The sequence below is a fragment of the Archocentrus centrarchus genome, chromosome 1, assembly GCF_007364275.1.
Source record: "Archocentrus centrarchus isolate MPI-CPG fArcCen1 chromosome 1, fArcCen1, whole genome shotgun sequence".
Taxonomy (NCBI): domain Eukaryota; kingdom Metazoa; phylum Chordata; class Actinopteri; order Cichliformes; family Cichlidae; genus Archocentrus; species Archocentrus centrarchus.
This window is the reverse complement of record NC_044346.1, coordinates 15202264-15218482: the sequence shown is the minus strand read 5'-3', so window position 1 is coordinate 15218482 and position 16219 is coordinate 15202264. Positions and strand designations below refer to the sequence as shown.

The 16219-nt window shown below is 38.7% G+C and overlaps 1 protein-coding gene across 2 annotated transcripts; it reads left to right on the top strand.

The window, feature by feature from the left end:
• Positions 1 to 624: 624 nt before the first annotated feature.
• Positions 625 to 14400, top strand: znf330 (zinc finger protein 330). 2 transcript variants are annotated; one of them, XM_030734337.1, is made up of 10 exons: positions 625 to 747; positions 1129 to 1287; positions 1375 to 1394; positions 1499 to 1569; positions 3698 to 3774; positions 9293 to 9419; positions 10135 to 10239; positions 10377 to 10423; positions 11891 to 12008; positions 12689 to 14400. In XM_030734337.1, exons 2-10 carry the CDS (start codon positions 1168 to 1170, stop codon positions 12961 to 12963), a joined length of 960 nt encoding a protein of 319 aa, XP_030590197.1. In that variant the 5' UTR covers positions 625 to 747; positions 1129 to 1167; the 3' UTR covers positions 12964 to 14400. The 2 variants fall into 2 exon arrangements, with proteins under 2 accessions (XP_030590197.1, XP_030590206.1); XM_030734346.1 differs by lacking the exon at positions 625 to 747 and adding an exon at positions 790 to 932.
• Positions 14401 to 16219: the final 1819 nt, after the last annotated feature.

Sequence of the window (16219 nt, the reverse complement as noted above, 5' to 3'; positions counted from 1 at the left end):
AATGTATGTTTTAGTATTTTGTGCGTGCATTCTTTTTAATGCTGGGACAGGAAATTAGTGATGGCCTGAATGCTCCAGACCAACAAACTGCCAAACCCTGTGCTATTACAGAGGTGCTCGGACTTTCTGATACTCAATTAATTAAGTGCATTAATTAATTGTTTCATTAGCAGCACCTGGCTGCTACTTACCCTCTTAAATCTTATCAAATGAATAAGGGTGCATTTCATTTTTCACACATTGCGTCTGCATATGTCATGCTTAGGACCAGATGATTATTACCAGATTATTAATGTTGCAATTTTTTGTGTGTTATTAAAAGTAGTTTGTATGCATTACTGCTGACCTACAAAGTGAATTATTTAACTGAGAACATTATAGTCAGGTGTACCCAAACCCACGTCTGAAATGTACAAAGGGGCGACAAAAAACACCATAAACTTTTCAAGACTGGTCCACCACTTGCTGCCAAAACAACTTTTGTGTTCCCAGTAAATCATTTCTACAAGCAGAGCCCATCCAGCTGTCCCTTACCTGTATTTTTTTTCCCATAGGTCTATGCAACTCTAACGTAGGGATCTGTAATACGAGTCTTTTAATTTATTATTTTTGTCATTCATTTGTCTGTGTTTTTCTTACTTCAAAGACGCATCCTTTTGCGTCTACGGCACGAATGCTTTGGCCGAGTGTTTCAGCGAACACATTTTTAGGACGGACCTAGCACCGCTCTCTGTGCTGATCGTTTTGGTAAAGGAAACTACAAAATATACTTGATTTTCTTTTTAACGACACTGGCGTGTAACATTCAGGACCACCGGGGAAGTTGCTTCATAGTCTAAAAGGCATATACAGACGGCTTGGATGTGTTACAGTTTAATATAAATTTAATTTGCTTACAAGACACCAACATACGCTGGAGCTGCTAGCCTACAGTAACAGAAATGTCAAACTTTTTTTCAGTTGTGGTTTGTCCTCGTGTCGCTGGTTGTAATGCATGTGTATTTGTTAAAGGAAGCAAAGAAATGAGCTAGAGTAAATTAAAGTTGCCCGCTGTTAGCTGAATTGATCGCAGATGAAGTAGCTCCGTTTCCTCCCGGCGTGGTTGACCCTGTTTGTCCGCGTTTGCAGGTGACCGCGTCAGTCTCGGAACTTTGCGGAGAACCAGAGATGCCCAAAAAGAAAACTGGTGCCCGAAAAAAGGCTGAAAATCGGAAGGAGCGAGAGAAGCAGATACGAGCCAACAGGGAACATGTCGACGTGGCCAAACACCCCTGCAACACCAACATGGTGTGTAGCTGCTGTAGCCGATAGCTACACAAATAATGCAACGTCAAAGCCTTCATGTGTTTTATTTTTTGTATTACATTTTTGCAGGAATGTGACAAATGCCAGAGGTAAGTAGCTTCACTGACTTAAACGACTCACAGTCTCAGGTGCAGATTTCACTATAATTCTGAGATAATTAACATGTTTTGACGTTTGTAATGCCACCTGCTAGAAAACAGAAGAACAGAGCTTTCTGCTACTTCTGTAACTCTGTGCAGAAGCTGCCTCTCTGCGCACAGTGCGGTGAGTATCTTGCATATATTATTATATTAATGTTGGAATGGCATTCATTTTAAATCTTTTTGTAGACACCCTGCTTATTTGTAGCCTTCTCATCCAAGCCCATTCATTCTTATGAAAGCCAAAAAGTATCTAGAAGACTTTGGTATACAGAAGGCTTCATAGTGGACTCAATGACTGCAAGGTCTTAAAATTAAATATTTTTATCTTGAGATAAACAATAACACATGACATATTATACTGTCATTATTTATTTTAGAAAAACTTACCAAGCCCAAATTCAGAAGCATTGTGTGGAAAAACTAAGCACACCCCATGTGATTCAGTAGCTTGTAGAACCACCGTTGGCAGCAATAAATTGGAGAAATTATTTTATGTATAACTTTCAGTCTCTCACATCATTTTGAAGGAATTTTGGCCCACTCATTTTTAAAATGTTGCTTCAGTGCATTGACGTTTGTGGGTATTCTTTTATGCACTCTTAAGGTCCCACCACAGCATTTCAGTCAGGTTCAGGTCTGGACCATTGCAGCACCTTGATTCTTTTCTTTTTTAGCCATTCTGTTGTAAATTTGCTGATCTGCTTGGAATCATTGTACTGTTGCATGAAGTCAGTTTGAGCCAAACTTTAGCTGTCGGACAGATGTCATTACATTTGAGTCAAAAATACTTTGGTGTAAAGAGGAGTTCAATGTTGACTGAATGACTGCAAGGTGCCCAGGTCCTGTGACACAAATCCACCATCTTACATAAGGTTAAGGGTCAGAGGCCAAGTTTTCTGAAAATCTTGTGAACATGATAATTCAAGAACGATGTCACATATAGTGACTCCACACATTTTGCCACTACGAAATTTAAGTAGGGAGTACTGCACTGTTGACTCGCTCTTGAACTAACCAACAGACGACCGAGTTCCACACATTGCACTTTTGGTTGTTTATTTGCATGTTTCAATCTATTCACACTGCAGTCAAGCCCGAGTACAAGCAAGCTACTCCATGGCACTCCATACAAGTCAAGGCAATTGCCATGCACATAAATGGCGCATAGAAAGCGGTCAACAAAAAAATACACTCTCCCTACTCACCGATTCTCCATGCCGCCACACCAGTGGCCAGTTGATTATATTTCCTACCATTCATTAAAACACCTCTCACGTGACATGCGTGCCTACCGTAATCCCCGGAGTAAACATGCAACGCCATACGGCTACCGTAACACCATTAGCTGAACATGGCTCTTATATCACATACAATGTTCTAATTCACACCATACATGCATACTGGTCAAGCCAGACCCATCAAACTTCACGTATTTGTTCACTGACAAATAACAGCACTTTGACCCCCACTTTCCCCCATTACACATCCAAAACAGCCAAGCATCGGCACCTACTCAGTGGTGCTCTTGGCTGAAATTTCTCTGAACATTGCACGGTCTACTCTTGGGGTGAATTTGCTCAGATGTCCACTCTTGGAAATATTGTGACATTGTGTTAACACATTTAGTTTCCCACACGCTACTAAACTCATAAACTCTGTGATGTTTGTTTTTTTTTTACCTTCTCCATCATTCTGGTACAAGTTAATCTTTAGTCTGGTTGAATATTTTCTAACAAAGGAGATAAGCAATATGATTCTGTCTTTGAACGTTGCCAGTAATTTGTATCTTGAGTTAAACCCTTTATGTACCCTTTATAAAAATAATTTCTTGATTGGCAATGACACACCTATCTCCATGAGAGTGAGCCTAACTTGGCTAGATGTTGTGAAGGGTATTTTATATACCACTGAGAGAGTTTTTCTAATTCATTTCATTGTCAGTCTTCTGTGCTTTCAGTGAGCTCGGAGGAACACGACTTCTTTTTATGATTGTACCAAAGTGGTGATTTATGCACGTCTATTGTTTTAGATGTAGATTTTTACGGCCATCCTTCATTGACACCTTTCAACATTAATTCAATACTTTGAATCATATTGCTTATCTCTTTAATCTATCATAAAGTAAAAAGGAATGCCTCATACATGGCTATAAAATTGCTCATTAGTTGGTTGTCTAGTTAATTTTGGGAAAATATTATTGAAATTATTTGTGTTCACTTTAGTAATCTGTAAAGTGTTCGTGTTTTTAGGTAAAACAAAATGTATGAAGTCATCAGATTGTGTCATCAAACATCCGGGGATCCACAGCACTGGAATGGGCATGGTGGTAAGTTTGCAACAGGTTTTCTGTTCTGTGATCCAACCCCACTTTTAAATTGTGTTGGGAGCATTTCGCAGTATATGAGTAGATGTATTCTTGTATTCATACAGAATTGGTGTGCTTGTGTGTGGGTTTACTGAGACGTATCTATTTCCTTTATTTTCCTGCAGCAATGTAATTTATAACTGTAAAAATTATATTAAGTTTACATTAGTTAGTAGCAGTAGTCCTGAAGGCTTGGTAGAGTTTGTTTACATACATGTTGGATAAACAAATATTTTTATTTATTTAACTCTCCCAGGGAGATACAAGTGTTAAGCTTTAGTGTGCTCTGAAAGGTATTCCATGATCAAGGTGCAAAATAAAAGAATGCTGTTCTACCAAGTTGGATACGCTAAAGAGGAGCTAACTAACGGACTGCAAATCATCATAGCTGTCTGAAGGTGTTAAGAGTTTACACAAATAATAAGGAAGTTTATCCAGTATGGCTTTGTACATAAAAATATGCCATTGCCGATGTCTCCTTAGGCTTACTGAAAGCCAAGAAACCAGATTATAAAGTACACAGTGATGTGTACTGAACAACAAATTTCATAGAAAAACATAGCAAACTGTGATACAGAGTCTAGACAATGAAGTGCAGAGAAGACAGCATGCATATAAATAATTTCACTGTATTCAAAAACATTTAAGAATGTAGCCTGTACAAGTTTTTTTCCTAACCGATACGTTAAGACGGGCCTTATATTGATAGTAGAAACCCACCCAGTCTAACCTTCAGGTTTTTCACGATATGTACTCTAAAGGAAAGTCTGTCATCTAGTCAGATGATGATACTCTTTCAATAAAGTCTCCTCTTAGTGTACGAATGCCGACATCTGGAAGTGATTTCCAGAAAACGGCGTGCATTTGGTTTTGTTAGCATCAAGAACTAACTTAATACCAGACAATGATGCTTGCAGCTGCTGTCAACAGCCTGACTCTGAGTAGAGCCTACTGAGTAAAGTGTGGTGTCATCTGCATAAAGGTGCTTTTTAGATGTAGGCATATTCTTCTATATTTTTAATAAAAATTGAAACTAAAATGGGGCCTAAAGTTGAGCCTTGGGTGACTCCATTTAAAGTCTTCATGGAAACTGACTTATAACACTTAAAATGTGTTAAAACAGGACTAAAGTGGAATTGACAGTGGCTTTATCTGTTTCCAGAATTTAGAAGGGTTATTGAGGTTGTGTGAGAGAGCTTAAGCACAGTGTTATGAAAAAATATTTGACCCTTTCCTGATTTCTTTCTTTTTTTTTTTTTTTTTGGAATATTTGTAACACTTACATGATTCAGATTATCAAACAAATTTTAATGTTAGCCAAAGATAGATAGATAAATAGATACAACTTTATTAATCCCTTTAGGAAGATTCTCTCAGGGAAATTAAAGTTCCAGTAGCAGCTTTTACAGGTAACAAAAATAGGCACACAAACACAGCAGAAATCACAATAAACAAACATATGAATAAATAATAAAACAGACAAATTTTTTTTTTATATTGTGTTATGTCAGGTTAAGGCTGCTACTCCTGCCCTTCCTCTGTCCTGCTGTAACCTGATTAAATACAAAATGCAGTTTTTATATGCCTATAAAAAGACAGGACATTTTATGTGAACACCCATGGTGGGTGGGTAGTGTCCCTTGAAGCGCTCAATAATTCAACAAGCATTAGGTCTACACTTGCCAAACGTCATGGGTAGATAGCTTACGACCAAAGCATGCTTGGGATTGTATATGGGGTCGTTGGGGTCAAGGCCAAAGGTCAGGGTTATATGGTTAAATCTTTGTTTTTTCATGTCCACTTCATATCTGAGAAATAGTTTGAAGGATTTTGATGAAACTTTGGATGATTATTCTCCATATCAAGACATTATGCAGAGATCAACTCTTGGGGGTCAAGGTCACATTATTAAATCTTTGTTTTTCATGTGACAATGAACAGAGTTAATACAGTACGACAGGTGTATTATGCCCTGCTAGGCGGTGCTCTTGTTAAATAATGATTTTGTTTATTAAGGGGAAAAAGCTATCCAAACTATCTGACTCTATGTGAAAAGTAATTGCCCCCCATGTTAAATAATGAATTACCTGTGATTAATCACATTTTTTGGAACCTTGAGTTCAATTTTAAAAGCCATACCCAGGCCTGATTACTGTCAGACCACCTGAATCAAGAAATCACTTAAACAGAACCTGATAAAGTAAAGTAGGTTAAAAGATCTAAAAAAGCAACACATCATACCGGAATTTAAAGAAACAGCTGAGAAACAACACTGACATCTATCAGTCTGTAAAGGGTTACAAAGCCATTTCTAAGGCTTTGAGACTAGTAAATCACAGTGAGAAATGGAGAAAACTTGGAACAGTGGTGAACCTTCCCAGTAGCCAACTAAACCAAAATTACTCTGAGTGCATTGATGTCTCATCCAGGAGGTCACAAAAGAACCCAGAGCAACATCTAAAGAACTGCCACTTACCTCAGTTCAGGTCAGAGTTCATGATTCAACAATAAGAATGAGACGGGGCAAAAATGGCATCCATGAGAGAGGTCAAAGGAGAAAACCACTTCTGACCAAAACAAACACAAAGGCTCGTCTCACATTTGTCAAAAAAAACGTCTTGATGATCCTCAAGACTTTTGGGAAAATATCACTGGTCAACAACAAAAAAAACCTTTTGGTCTGCTACCAGAGGAAAAACAACCGATTTTTACTAATTTCGGTATGCTTATTCCAAATATGCAAACAGAATTTCTCTAGCACGTCAGAATCTTCAGTTACGTAACTATGCCAATAAATGCCAATTGCCAAACTCGATGTCAGTGATTTTATTATAAAAGTACACCATGAACATACAACTGATGAAAAAAAACACAGATAGGGCGCCAGGATAGCTCAGGGCGTGAGCAGGCAACAATGCATGCCCGCTTGGCTGTGCGGCCGGCGCAGGCTCGAGTCCCGGCCTGTCGCCATTTGCCGCCCTTTGTGGTTGCCCAAGAGATTCTGTACCACCTGAACAAATGAACAAATGATTCCTATTCTCTTAGTTCAAGGGGTCTGAGCTTAGATGGAAAGTCTTTGTCTCTAATAAGCCCACGAACTTGGGGTCCATCAAAGATCCCAGCTTTAAGCTTGGCATCACTTTGGACTGCCCCAGAAACACTATTCCATCACTTGATGTAGCACTAAAACTTTGTTTTTAATCTATTGACAGATCAAAGCAGTCACTATAAGAAATTGCAAATTTCTGGCATTGTTGATCTTCAATATTGGCAGTTAAACTTTAGTTGACTGACCATATCTGGATTCAGCACCCCAAAATCACCCAAATTATTGCTAAATTCTGTTCAGTTTCAAAATTAGAAAATCTTAGCACACTCTACATTTGCGTGAGAAGTGCCAGTACAGCAATACATTAGCTAAATAATGACATGTGTAACTCAAGAACCTGACTTGCTAGAGAAATTCTGATTACAGATTTGGAATCAGCATACCTGAAATACCTTATATCAGGTATTTTTCTCCAGGTAGTAAAATCATTGTTGACCAGTGTGTTCTGTGTGCTGACAAGACAGTAGTATAACTTTTTGGAAGAACTGAGTCTTGTTTCATCTGGCCTAACACAGCATTTCATAAAAAGAACACCATACAGTCAAACATGGTGGTGGTAGTGTGATGGTCTGGGGCTGCTTTGCTGTTTCAGGACCTGAACAACTTGCTGTAATTGATGGAACCATGAATTCTGCTTACTACCAGAAAATCCTGAAGTTGAATGTCTGGCCTTCAATTTGTGCCCTGAAACTCAGGCTCATTTGGGTTATGCAATAGGATAGTGATCTGAAAAACACCAGCAAGTCCACCTTTGAATGGTTCAAAAAATGTAAATTTATTTTGGAGTTGCCTAGTCAAAGTCTGGGCTTAAATCTGATTGAGATCCTTTGGCATGACCTTAAACAGGCTGTTCATCCTCAAATCCTCCAATGTGGCTGAGTTAAACAAACAATTTTGTTTAATTGCAGAAATAATTCTGTACAGAAGAATGGACCAAAATTCCTCTACAGTGACGCTAAAGACTTGTTGCCAGATGTCGCAAACGCTTGCAGTTGTTGCTACCAAGCGTGGCACCAGTTGCTGGGTTTAGGGGACAGTTACTTTTTCAGAACTAGGTAGTTTTGGATTATTATTTTTCCTTAATAAATGAAATCATCATTTTAAAACTACATTTTGTATTTACTCAGGTTATCTTTGTCTAATATTAAAATTTGCTTGATGATCTGAAATGTGTGACAAACACGCAAAAAAAAAAAATCATAAATCAGGAAAGGGGCAAATACAGCACTGTACTGTGATTTGGAATTTCTAGTCAGAGTTGTATATTTATTATGTACAACTCTGACAACGTATGTTGGAAAGGTTGAAGAGTTTTTATCCACAAGCCATCTGTCTGCTCAACTCTGAGCCCTAAACTGGACTATTATTGCACAATGTAAATATTTCACTGTGCAGTGTACTGTGTATAACTGTGCATGTGACAGACGTTAGCTCATTTCTTAAAACTCTGTAAGAAGTCTTGTCAGCAGAGGAATTTGGGACTCTATCCATATCAATCGTTGCAACACAGAGCTTTATCAAGTCCTTTTCAGGAAAAAAAAAAAATACAAAAGTACACACACAAGTAAATTCATCTGGTGGGACAGCGGGGCCATGGTTTGGTTGCACATTCCTGGATGATAATAGCAGCAGCATTGACACACTTTAATTTCCATGTATATTAGTTTTGTAATCAGCCTCTTTGGCAATAGTGAGTGAGGAGTCCTTTTACACAGTAAGGATGTCATTCAGAGCTTTGGTGGTTACCAGGAGAACGGTACTTGTCTGACTGTATTGTGCCAAGTCTAAAGTTTGGTGGAGGGGGGGATTATGATGTGGGGTTGTTTTTCAAGAGTTGAACTCAGGCTCCTTAGTTCCAGTCAAAGGAACTCTTAATGCTTCAGCATACCAAGACATTTTGGACAATTTCAAGCTCCTGACCTTGTGGGAACAGTTTGGGGATGACTCCCTAGTGTTCCAACATGACTGCACATCAGTGCACAAAGCGAAGTCCATAAAGACATAAAGACATGGATGAGTGAGTTTGGCAGGCACACAAACAGTGAACAGGACTGGTGGCCATCTTGTGTGTTTGCTACAAATATAATGTGCAGACACCAGGGCTGTAAAATTGTAATAATTTGTGCCATGTTTTAGTTTTCACCATCACTCTGACACTTTGCAGTTGTATTGCAGTGTTGCGCAAGTACGAACAAAATTAATAATTAATCTAAGTAGCATAGTGTAAGGTGTTTCAAAGTCCAGCTGGTGTTCAGCGAGCAGTGTGTTTGTCTTTGTTACATGGTAGCAAATGCATTAACAGGATATTTAAACTAAAAAAAGTTACAAACTCTGATTTTGGTTCTTGTTATTCCCCGACTTGATCACAAGGGTGCAGTGTGCGACTTCTGTGAAGCTTGGGTGTGCCATGGTCGGAAATGTCTGAGCACTCACGCCTGTTCATGTCCTTTGACTGATGCTGACTGCATTGAGTGTGACCGCTGTGTCTGGGATCATGGTGAGACTACCCTTGTTCATTTATTTAACTATAGTGGTCCTGAGTGGCCAAATGCACTGCAACTTAAGAAGACACCAGCAAATATTAAAAAAAAATAAATGCTGCAAAAGTGCACAAAACGCAATGGATGTTGGAAAAAATCCAATGGAAATAGAAATAGAAACAGAAGTATAAAAAACCAAAATCTCACAAAACACAACAGAAGTGTTTCTGGGGAGATAATAATGTGACGAAACCGAAACCAAAAATGCGAAGGATCGCACTGAGAGCTTTTGCAGCGTTTTTTCTGTTTCTGTTGTGTTTTAATTCTTAAGCTGCAGTGCATTTGTTCTCTCAGAGGCTCTCTCTCTCTCTCTCTCTCTCTCTCTCTCTCTCTCTCTCTCTCTCTCTCTCTCTCTCTCTCTCTCTCTCTCTCTCTCTCTCTCTCTCTCTCTCTCTCTCTCTCTCTCTCTCTATATATATATATATATATATATATATATATATATATATATATATATATATATATATATATATATATATATATATATATATATATATATAGAGAGAGAGAGAGAGAGAGATTACATAACATATATATATATATATATAAAATATATATATATAATATATATATATGTATATATATGTATGTATATATATATAAAATGTGTGCGTGTGTATATATATATATATAAAATGTATGTATCACTGGTGATTTTAACTTCTTAAATAGGAGGGCGAATCTTCCGCTGTTCCTTCTGTCAAAACTTCTTGTGCGAGGATGATCAGTTTGAGCACCAGGCAAGCTGCCAGGTTCTTCAAGCAGAAACGTTCAAATGTGAGTCACGTTGTTGTTTAGTGGGTTTTTTTAATGGGGTAGTTAAAGTGTATCTTATCCATTTGAGAGAATAATATCTAGAGGGCATATATGCACTAGAGATCTAATGAATGTTTTCTAATGTAATTTATTTGAAGGTGTTTCCTGTAATAAACTTGGACAACATTCTTGTCTCCGCTGTAAGGTGAGGAAAGCGTCTGAGAAAATATGAAAGATCACACACTTTTGTAAAAATAAATGTATGTTGTTAGCTCACGTTACAAAACAAGAAAGAAGAACACAGCAAATCTGATAAGACAGACAAATAGAGATAATTTTCATGCAGTTTTGCTTTTGGTTATTCCACTTGCTCAGGAAATATTCTTCGCAAACAGGAATCGTGTAAGTGAAACTAAAGATCAAAGAGCCTTTTATGAAAATACCGCAAGAGATCGCTGCCGTGTGATAACAATGGACTTATTGAAAATAGCAACAGGAGGTCATTCAGTTGGGTCAGTCAACCATGTTGACCTTAAACCTTGTCATGTCTTCCTGATTGCCTTACACCTATTGTCCTCTGGGGCCAAAATCACCCCGCATGGTTTCACTATATTTTTTTGGCCCCATATTACAACAGATGTTATTAAATTCAATAAAAATGCAAAATTCAATCATATTGCTTCAAATTGAGTCTAATTATGAAGTCCACAGTATCAAAATTGTCAGTCTTTTAAAAGAAATTGACAATCCTTTCACCCACACATCAGGCAACATAGAATATTATAGAATTAAAGCTGCATATTAAAAGACACAATACATAGACAGCCAGTACTCCTTTTTGTAGCATTTTGACTTGAAACTATAACTTAAAAACTACCCTCACATCCCCATTAGTACACTGAAGGAGTTACAGCTTCCTGTAATCAATCCTGCTGGTACTACTGGCTGAGAGGAATGCCTTCTCAACATAGTACTGTTTAGCTGGAGCTAATTATAATGCAACAGCCTTAGTCTGAAAAACCAAGTCCCTCTGGTAACACCAATAATGATATGTCTTTGATTTGCCAATAACACAGGATCATTCTGGCTCTAATTATTGTGCATCACAAACTTTACAGTATTCTTTTGTGGTATTAATTTGGGAATTGTGCACTAAAAATCTGGTAATTTTGAAGAATTTCAGCCAGTTTTTACAAAGAGAAGTCAGGTTTACTGAGGATGTTAGAAGATAGAAAATACTACAGCAGACATTCAGGTTTATCAGGCTTCATCGGGAACAAAATCAAACCATGTTGAGTGGCTCACAACATTTACATAAGTGTTACTGCCGTGGCATTGTGCCATCATGGCAATCTGACCAGAAAGCATTTGGAATACCAAATCTGCAATGACTTTTGCCATTCAGCCTGTTTAAGAGGACAGTCTGCATCAGAGAGGCAAAATATAGCTAGCACCTCTTGATGAAGGTTAGTGAGATGGGAACAATAGAATATGATAGTTTTTATAGATGGATGTGGATGAATAGGCTTACTACTCTTGTCTAAACAGGCCTGAACTGTTGCTTGATTGCTTTCTTATTTGAACTCGAGCGAGAAGTATGCATCGATGTCGTGTTTGTGCAGCAGCATTTCCATGCCACAGTTAAAATGTTAACTGTTCTGTTAACTTGCAGGCTTGTTACTGTGATGATCACACCAAGAGCAAGGTGTTCAAACAGGAGAAAGGAAAAAGTCCTCCATGTCCCAAATGTGGCCATGAGACACAGGAGACCAAAGACCTCAGCATGTCAAGTAAGTCTTACACAAACCTTTAAGTGACTGGAAGTTGTTTTTCTTCCTGTAAATGCTGCTGCTTCGGGGAAGTCGCCTCAGCTGCAACTTCCCTGCAAAGAGTTTTCTGAAAATGAAACAGATCCAAGAAAAAAAATATTTTTCTCAGAAGTTTATTCAGTTGTGGACACTTGTTTTCTACAGGTTTATTTATCAACACTTGCTGCTGTTTTGTCGTGCAACTATAGTCTGATGTTATGTAATTAAACTTTGACCTTGGAAATGGTGCCAAACACATGTTGGTCACGTTGCCATTCTCTAGATACTACACTGGGATTCCTATGTGTATGGACTTGCAAGCAGCAGAGAGTGAGATGTGGTTTGAAACAAAAACCCTGCTCAGTGAATCTGATATTTGTAACTCCTCACTAAGAGCTTTTACAATATGAACTTTTTTCAACACAAGAGAAAAGCAATAAGTGTGGAAGGATCATAGACCCACAGTCAGATAGTGTCTGACTGTAATAGGGTGATAAATAATTAGGGAAATTACAACCTGAAGTTAGTCTGAAATGCCTTTAAAATAAGAATGACTTGCAGAGAATTTTACCAAATGTATCTTACAGGACCTTTTAACTGGTCACTTCATGACCCCACTTAATGACACTGGAGCTAATGTGACACCTGTGTATTCTCTGCAGCGCGCACTTTGAAGTTTGGTCGACAGGCCGGTGCCGATGATGACGACGGTTACTACGATGGAGCGTCAGGGTACGATGCCTACTGGAAGAATGCAGCATCTGGAGGAGGAGACCAACAAGACGACTACGGAGAGGATGATGACTATGAGGAAGATGAGTATGAGGACGACGATGACGAGGAAGAGGAGGAGGAGGAGGAAGATGATGAAGATGGTGAACAGGAAACTGCGTCTGAGTCGCTGGCTGGTCTTAAATTGGATGGGACTGCTGCATAACTGATTGCGGAGCTGGTGCAGGTGGAGCACGCAGTCCTGTAACCCTGAAGAATCCTCAAGAAAACTCTTCAAGAATTTAGAGAATTTAGATGCAAAAGTCAGAGTGGATATCAATACTAAAGCTGATGTGGTATTTAACTTTCCATGTCTTACTCTGAAGAAGATAATTTAGTCTGTATGTTTTTTTTTTTTTTAACAGTATCCACAGGAGCTGTGTGGAGATTAGAGGAATAAAATAAAAGACTCAAATATCATCAGTTTGTTTAAACTGACCAGTTAAATTAAATACCTGCTAAGCTGATGAACCTGACGACAGAATTTTTGCTGGTGCTAAGAAAACTTTGCAGTTGTTATACATGGATTTAAGTACCCAGCTTTCTCCTGTTTTTATAGTCAGGGCTGGATTAAGTTATGAAACCGATTCTGAGTCTGCATTGATTTTTTTTTTTTTTTTTTTTTTTTTAATTTTTTTACACAGGATGAAGGGCTGGTGTTTGTGTTTCCACACTGTAAAGGTTGTCACACTGTCATGTTAAAGGTCACTGGTTTTCAACTGGATGGAAACACAAGATGGAAACACAAGATGATGGCATACTGCTGCTGGTAGTGCAAAGCTCTTACACATGAGAGGGTTGTTTCAGCAAGGGTATCGGTTATAAAATTATTGCCAAACTAAATATGTGGATCCAACTGTTCTGGCTCATAAACAAGATGGCAGTTTGCTTAATGCTCAAACATATTTTTAAATTCTTAAGATTTCTTCACTTCTTTGGAACATAAGGGGCAATGAATATATAAATCCTTATCTGACAAGTACTCATTCAGATCTTAAGTATCTGCCCAGATTTTTCTTTACAATCAGGGTCTAATTGTTGCATTTAGGACAAGAATATACTTCCATGATTGATGAATTCCACCTGAATTGATCAGAAATGAAAAAGTGAATCCATCCAAAATTGCAAAATATACAGTAAATTGTCAAGAAGTTAAAAGTTTAAAAGCATGGGCTTGTTTAAAAAAAAAAAAAAAAAAAAAAAGCCCTCAGTGATTGGCTGTTTACTAGAATTTGCCTCAAGCTTCAGCTGGATGAGTTTTATGTTCCTGTTTATGGAAAGATTCTTCAGCATACTGACCAGTATGCGTATATCCAAAACAAGTCTTTCTCCTTCAAGTTAAGCAACTAATAATAAACATCTTCTAATTATAAGCAGTAGATGGAATGACTTCCCTAAATCGATAACAAATTAGCAGCCATTAAAGTCAGTTCTTCTGCGACTCGTTATGAATAAAAAAAATGTATCTGGCCTCTTTGCGCTGTATAATGAGTATTGATGTGCTGGAGAGCTTTTGGCAGTGTCTCATTGCCATGCCTCGTGCAACAGTGGTGTACTGATCATCGGAACAAACTGCAATTGCTTTGACACGCTTGTGTAAAAATTTCCAGAAATTAAATAAATAAAACCATTGTTGAACTCACTGCTATGAAAAACAAAAAAAAACAAAAAGAAAAAAGAAACCGACAAAGTGACGACTCGGAGGAGGAGTGAACTTCTTAACACGGCCAGAACAGGGCGTGTGCAAATCAGTCCGCGAAATCTTACCCGTACTCACTCTCACCACAAGTGTTAATAATACTGGCTGCAGACCAATGAGACAAACCAGCTTTATTATCACAAATGAGATGCAAAAGTGTAATCTTTGCTTGGTGCTCCGCTGGCTAGGACAACGGCAACCGCAGTCACTGCGCAGATGACGGCGCTCCTGGTGATCCTCTTTCAACTCACATGTCACGGAAATCAGCGAGCTGTAAGTTACACATTTCAGGACTTTAGTGGCGCACGGTTTACCAATCTGTCGGCTAATTACGGGGCGGCCCTGGAAGAGCAGAAGGAAAATCTTGCATCCCCAATTAGGAAGGTTAAAATGCGCAAATATGGGAGGTGTGTCAACTGGGTGATCCACGTGGGTCCACGAGAGACATTTCAGCTGCTGTCGGTGAACTATGTGCCATCATGGTAATTTGGTTAAAAAACAAGTAAGGCTCTCGCTTTCACTAGTTTACTTTCACTTTCGTTTTAATGCAGAAGACGGGAGCTGGTTCTACAGCCCGTCTTTCCGGTTGGATGTTTGTGCAGTGGCTGCTGAGGGGGGGGGGAAACTTCTACACAGCTGTTTAGTCAATTAGACTGGAGGGAGAGGGTGTGTAGGTCTTGTTTATCGTCAGGATCGAGGCTTATAGCGCAAAAAAAGTTGCTTTTCTTACGGATTAAATTTTGATTCGCTCCAATAGTATGTGTCAGTGCGCTGGGGGGGGGGGGGACGCTGAGACAAGGAAAAAAGAAGAAATGCCTCATTATTACTACACAGCTAACACTCAGAATCTCACTTTCAAGCTTGGGTACTAGGAAATAACGAGTGGTGATTTATTTCCCCCCTCTATTGACAGCTTGTTGTACTTCTTAGGCACCCCTTTCTTCATCACACCTTTCTGCACCTCTGATACATGGCTGACTCCCCTCTGTGCTGTCTTAATCTGAGCCTCTGGTCTTCATTTCCATGGAGGATACTGCTCCTTGTGGCTGTTCATCTTATACCCAAGTATCTCATGGATCATTGTTGCCCTTGTATACACCAGCTGGTTGGTTTCAGTGATGGCCCAGCAGTGCTGCAATCCCATCTTCTAGTAGATTCTCAGGGTACTTTACATCGTTTTAGTAACTAGGCATGGGGTGGGGGTCCAGTCCAGGTTACCCAACAAAAACTATAATGTAGTTCATTTTTTCTCTTTGTACTAGAGTACAGATATAAAACAGCATAAAATAAAAATACTCAAGTACATGTACATGTTAATTGTACTCAACTAAATGTACATTTCATTGCTCCTTTTATATTTTATTGTTATGGTTGCATTCGCTTCAGTTCAGCACGTTAGCGAAAATGCCCAGACATACTCTGCTTTGACTTTCACGATGCCCCTGATTTTTATTTTATTTTATTTTTTTCCTCCCCCCGCAAACAATTTTTCAGTAGATTCACAGGCACAAGTGGTCAAAGTGAAGCTCTGCCTGTGGGGTGTTTGGGTTCAGCCTAAAGCTTAATTTATACTTACTCAACGCTGTTGTCAGTATTTAAAGTTGTGCATGGTGGGCTTTTGTTGCTTTGCAGTTTTACAAGCATTACACTAGCTGGGAGTGGGATTTCTGTCTCCAAGTTGATCAGTTCTCTTCCAGTGTGTTTGAAGTATGGCAGCAGTAGA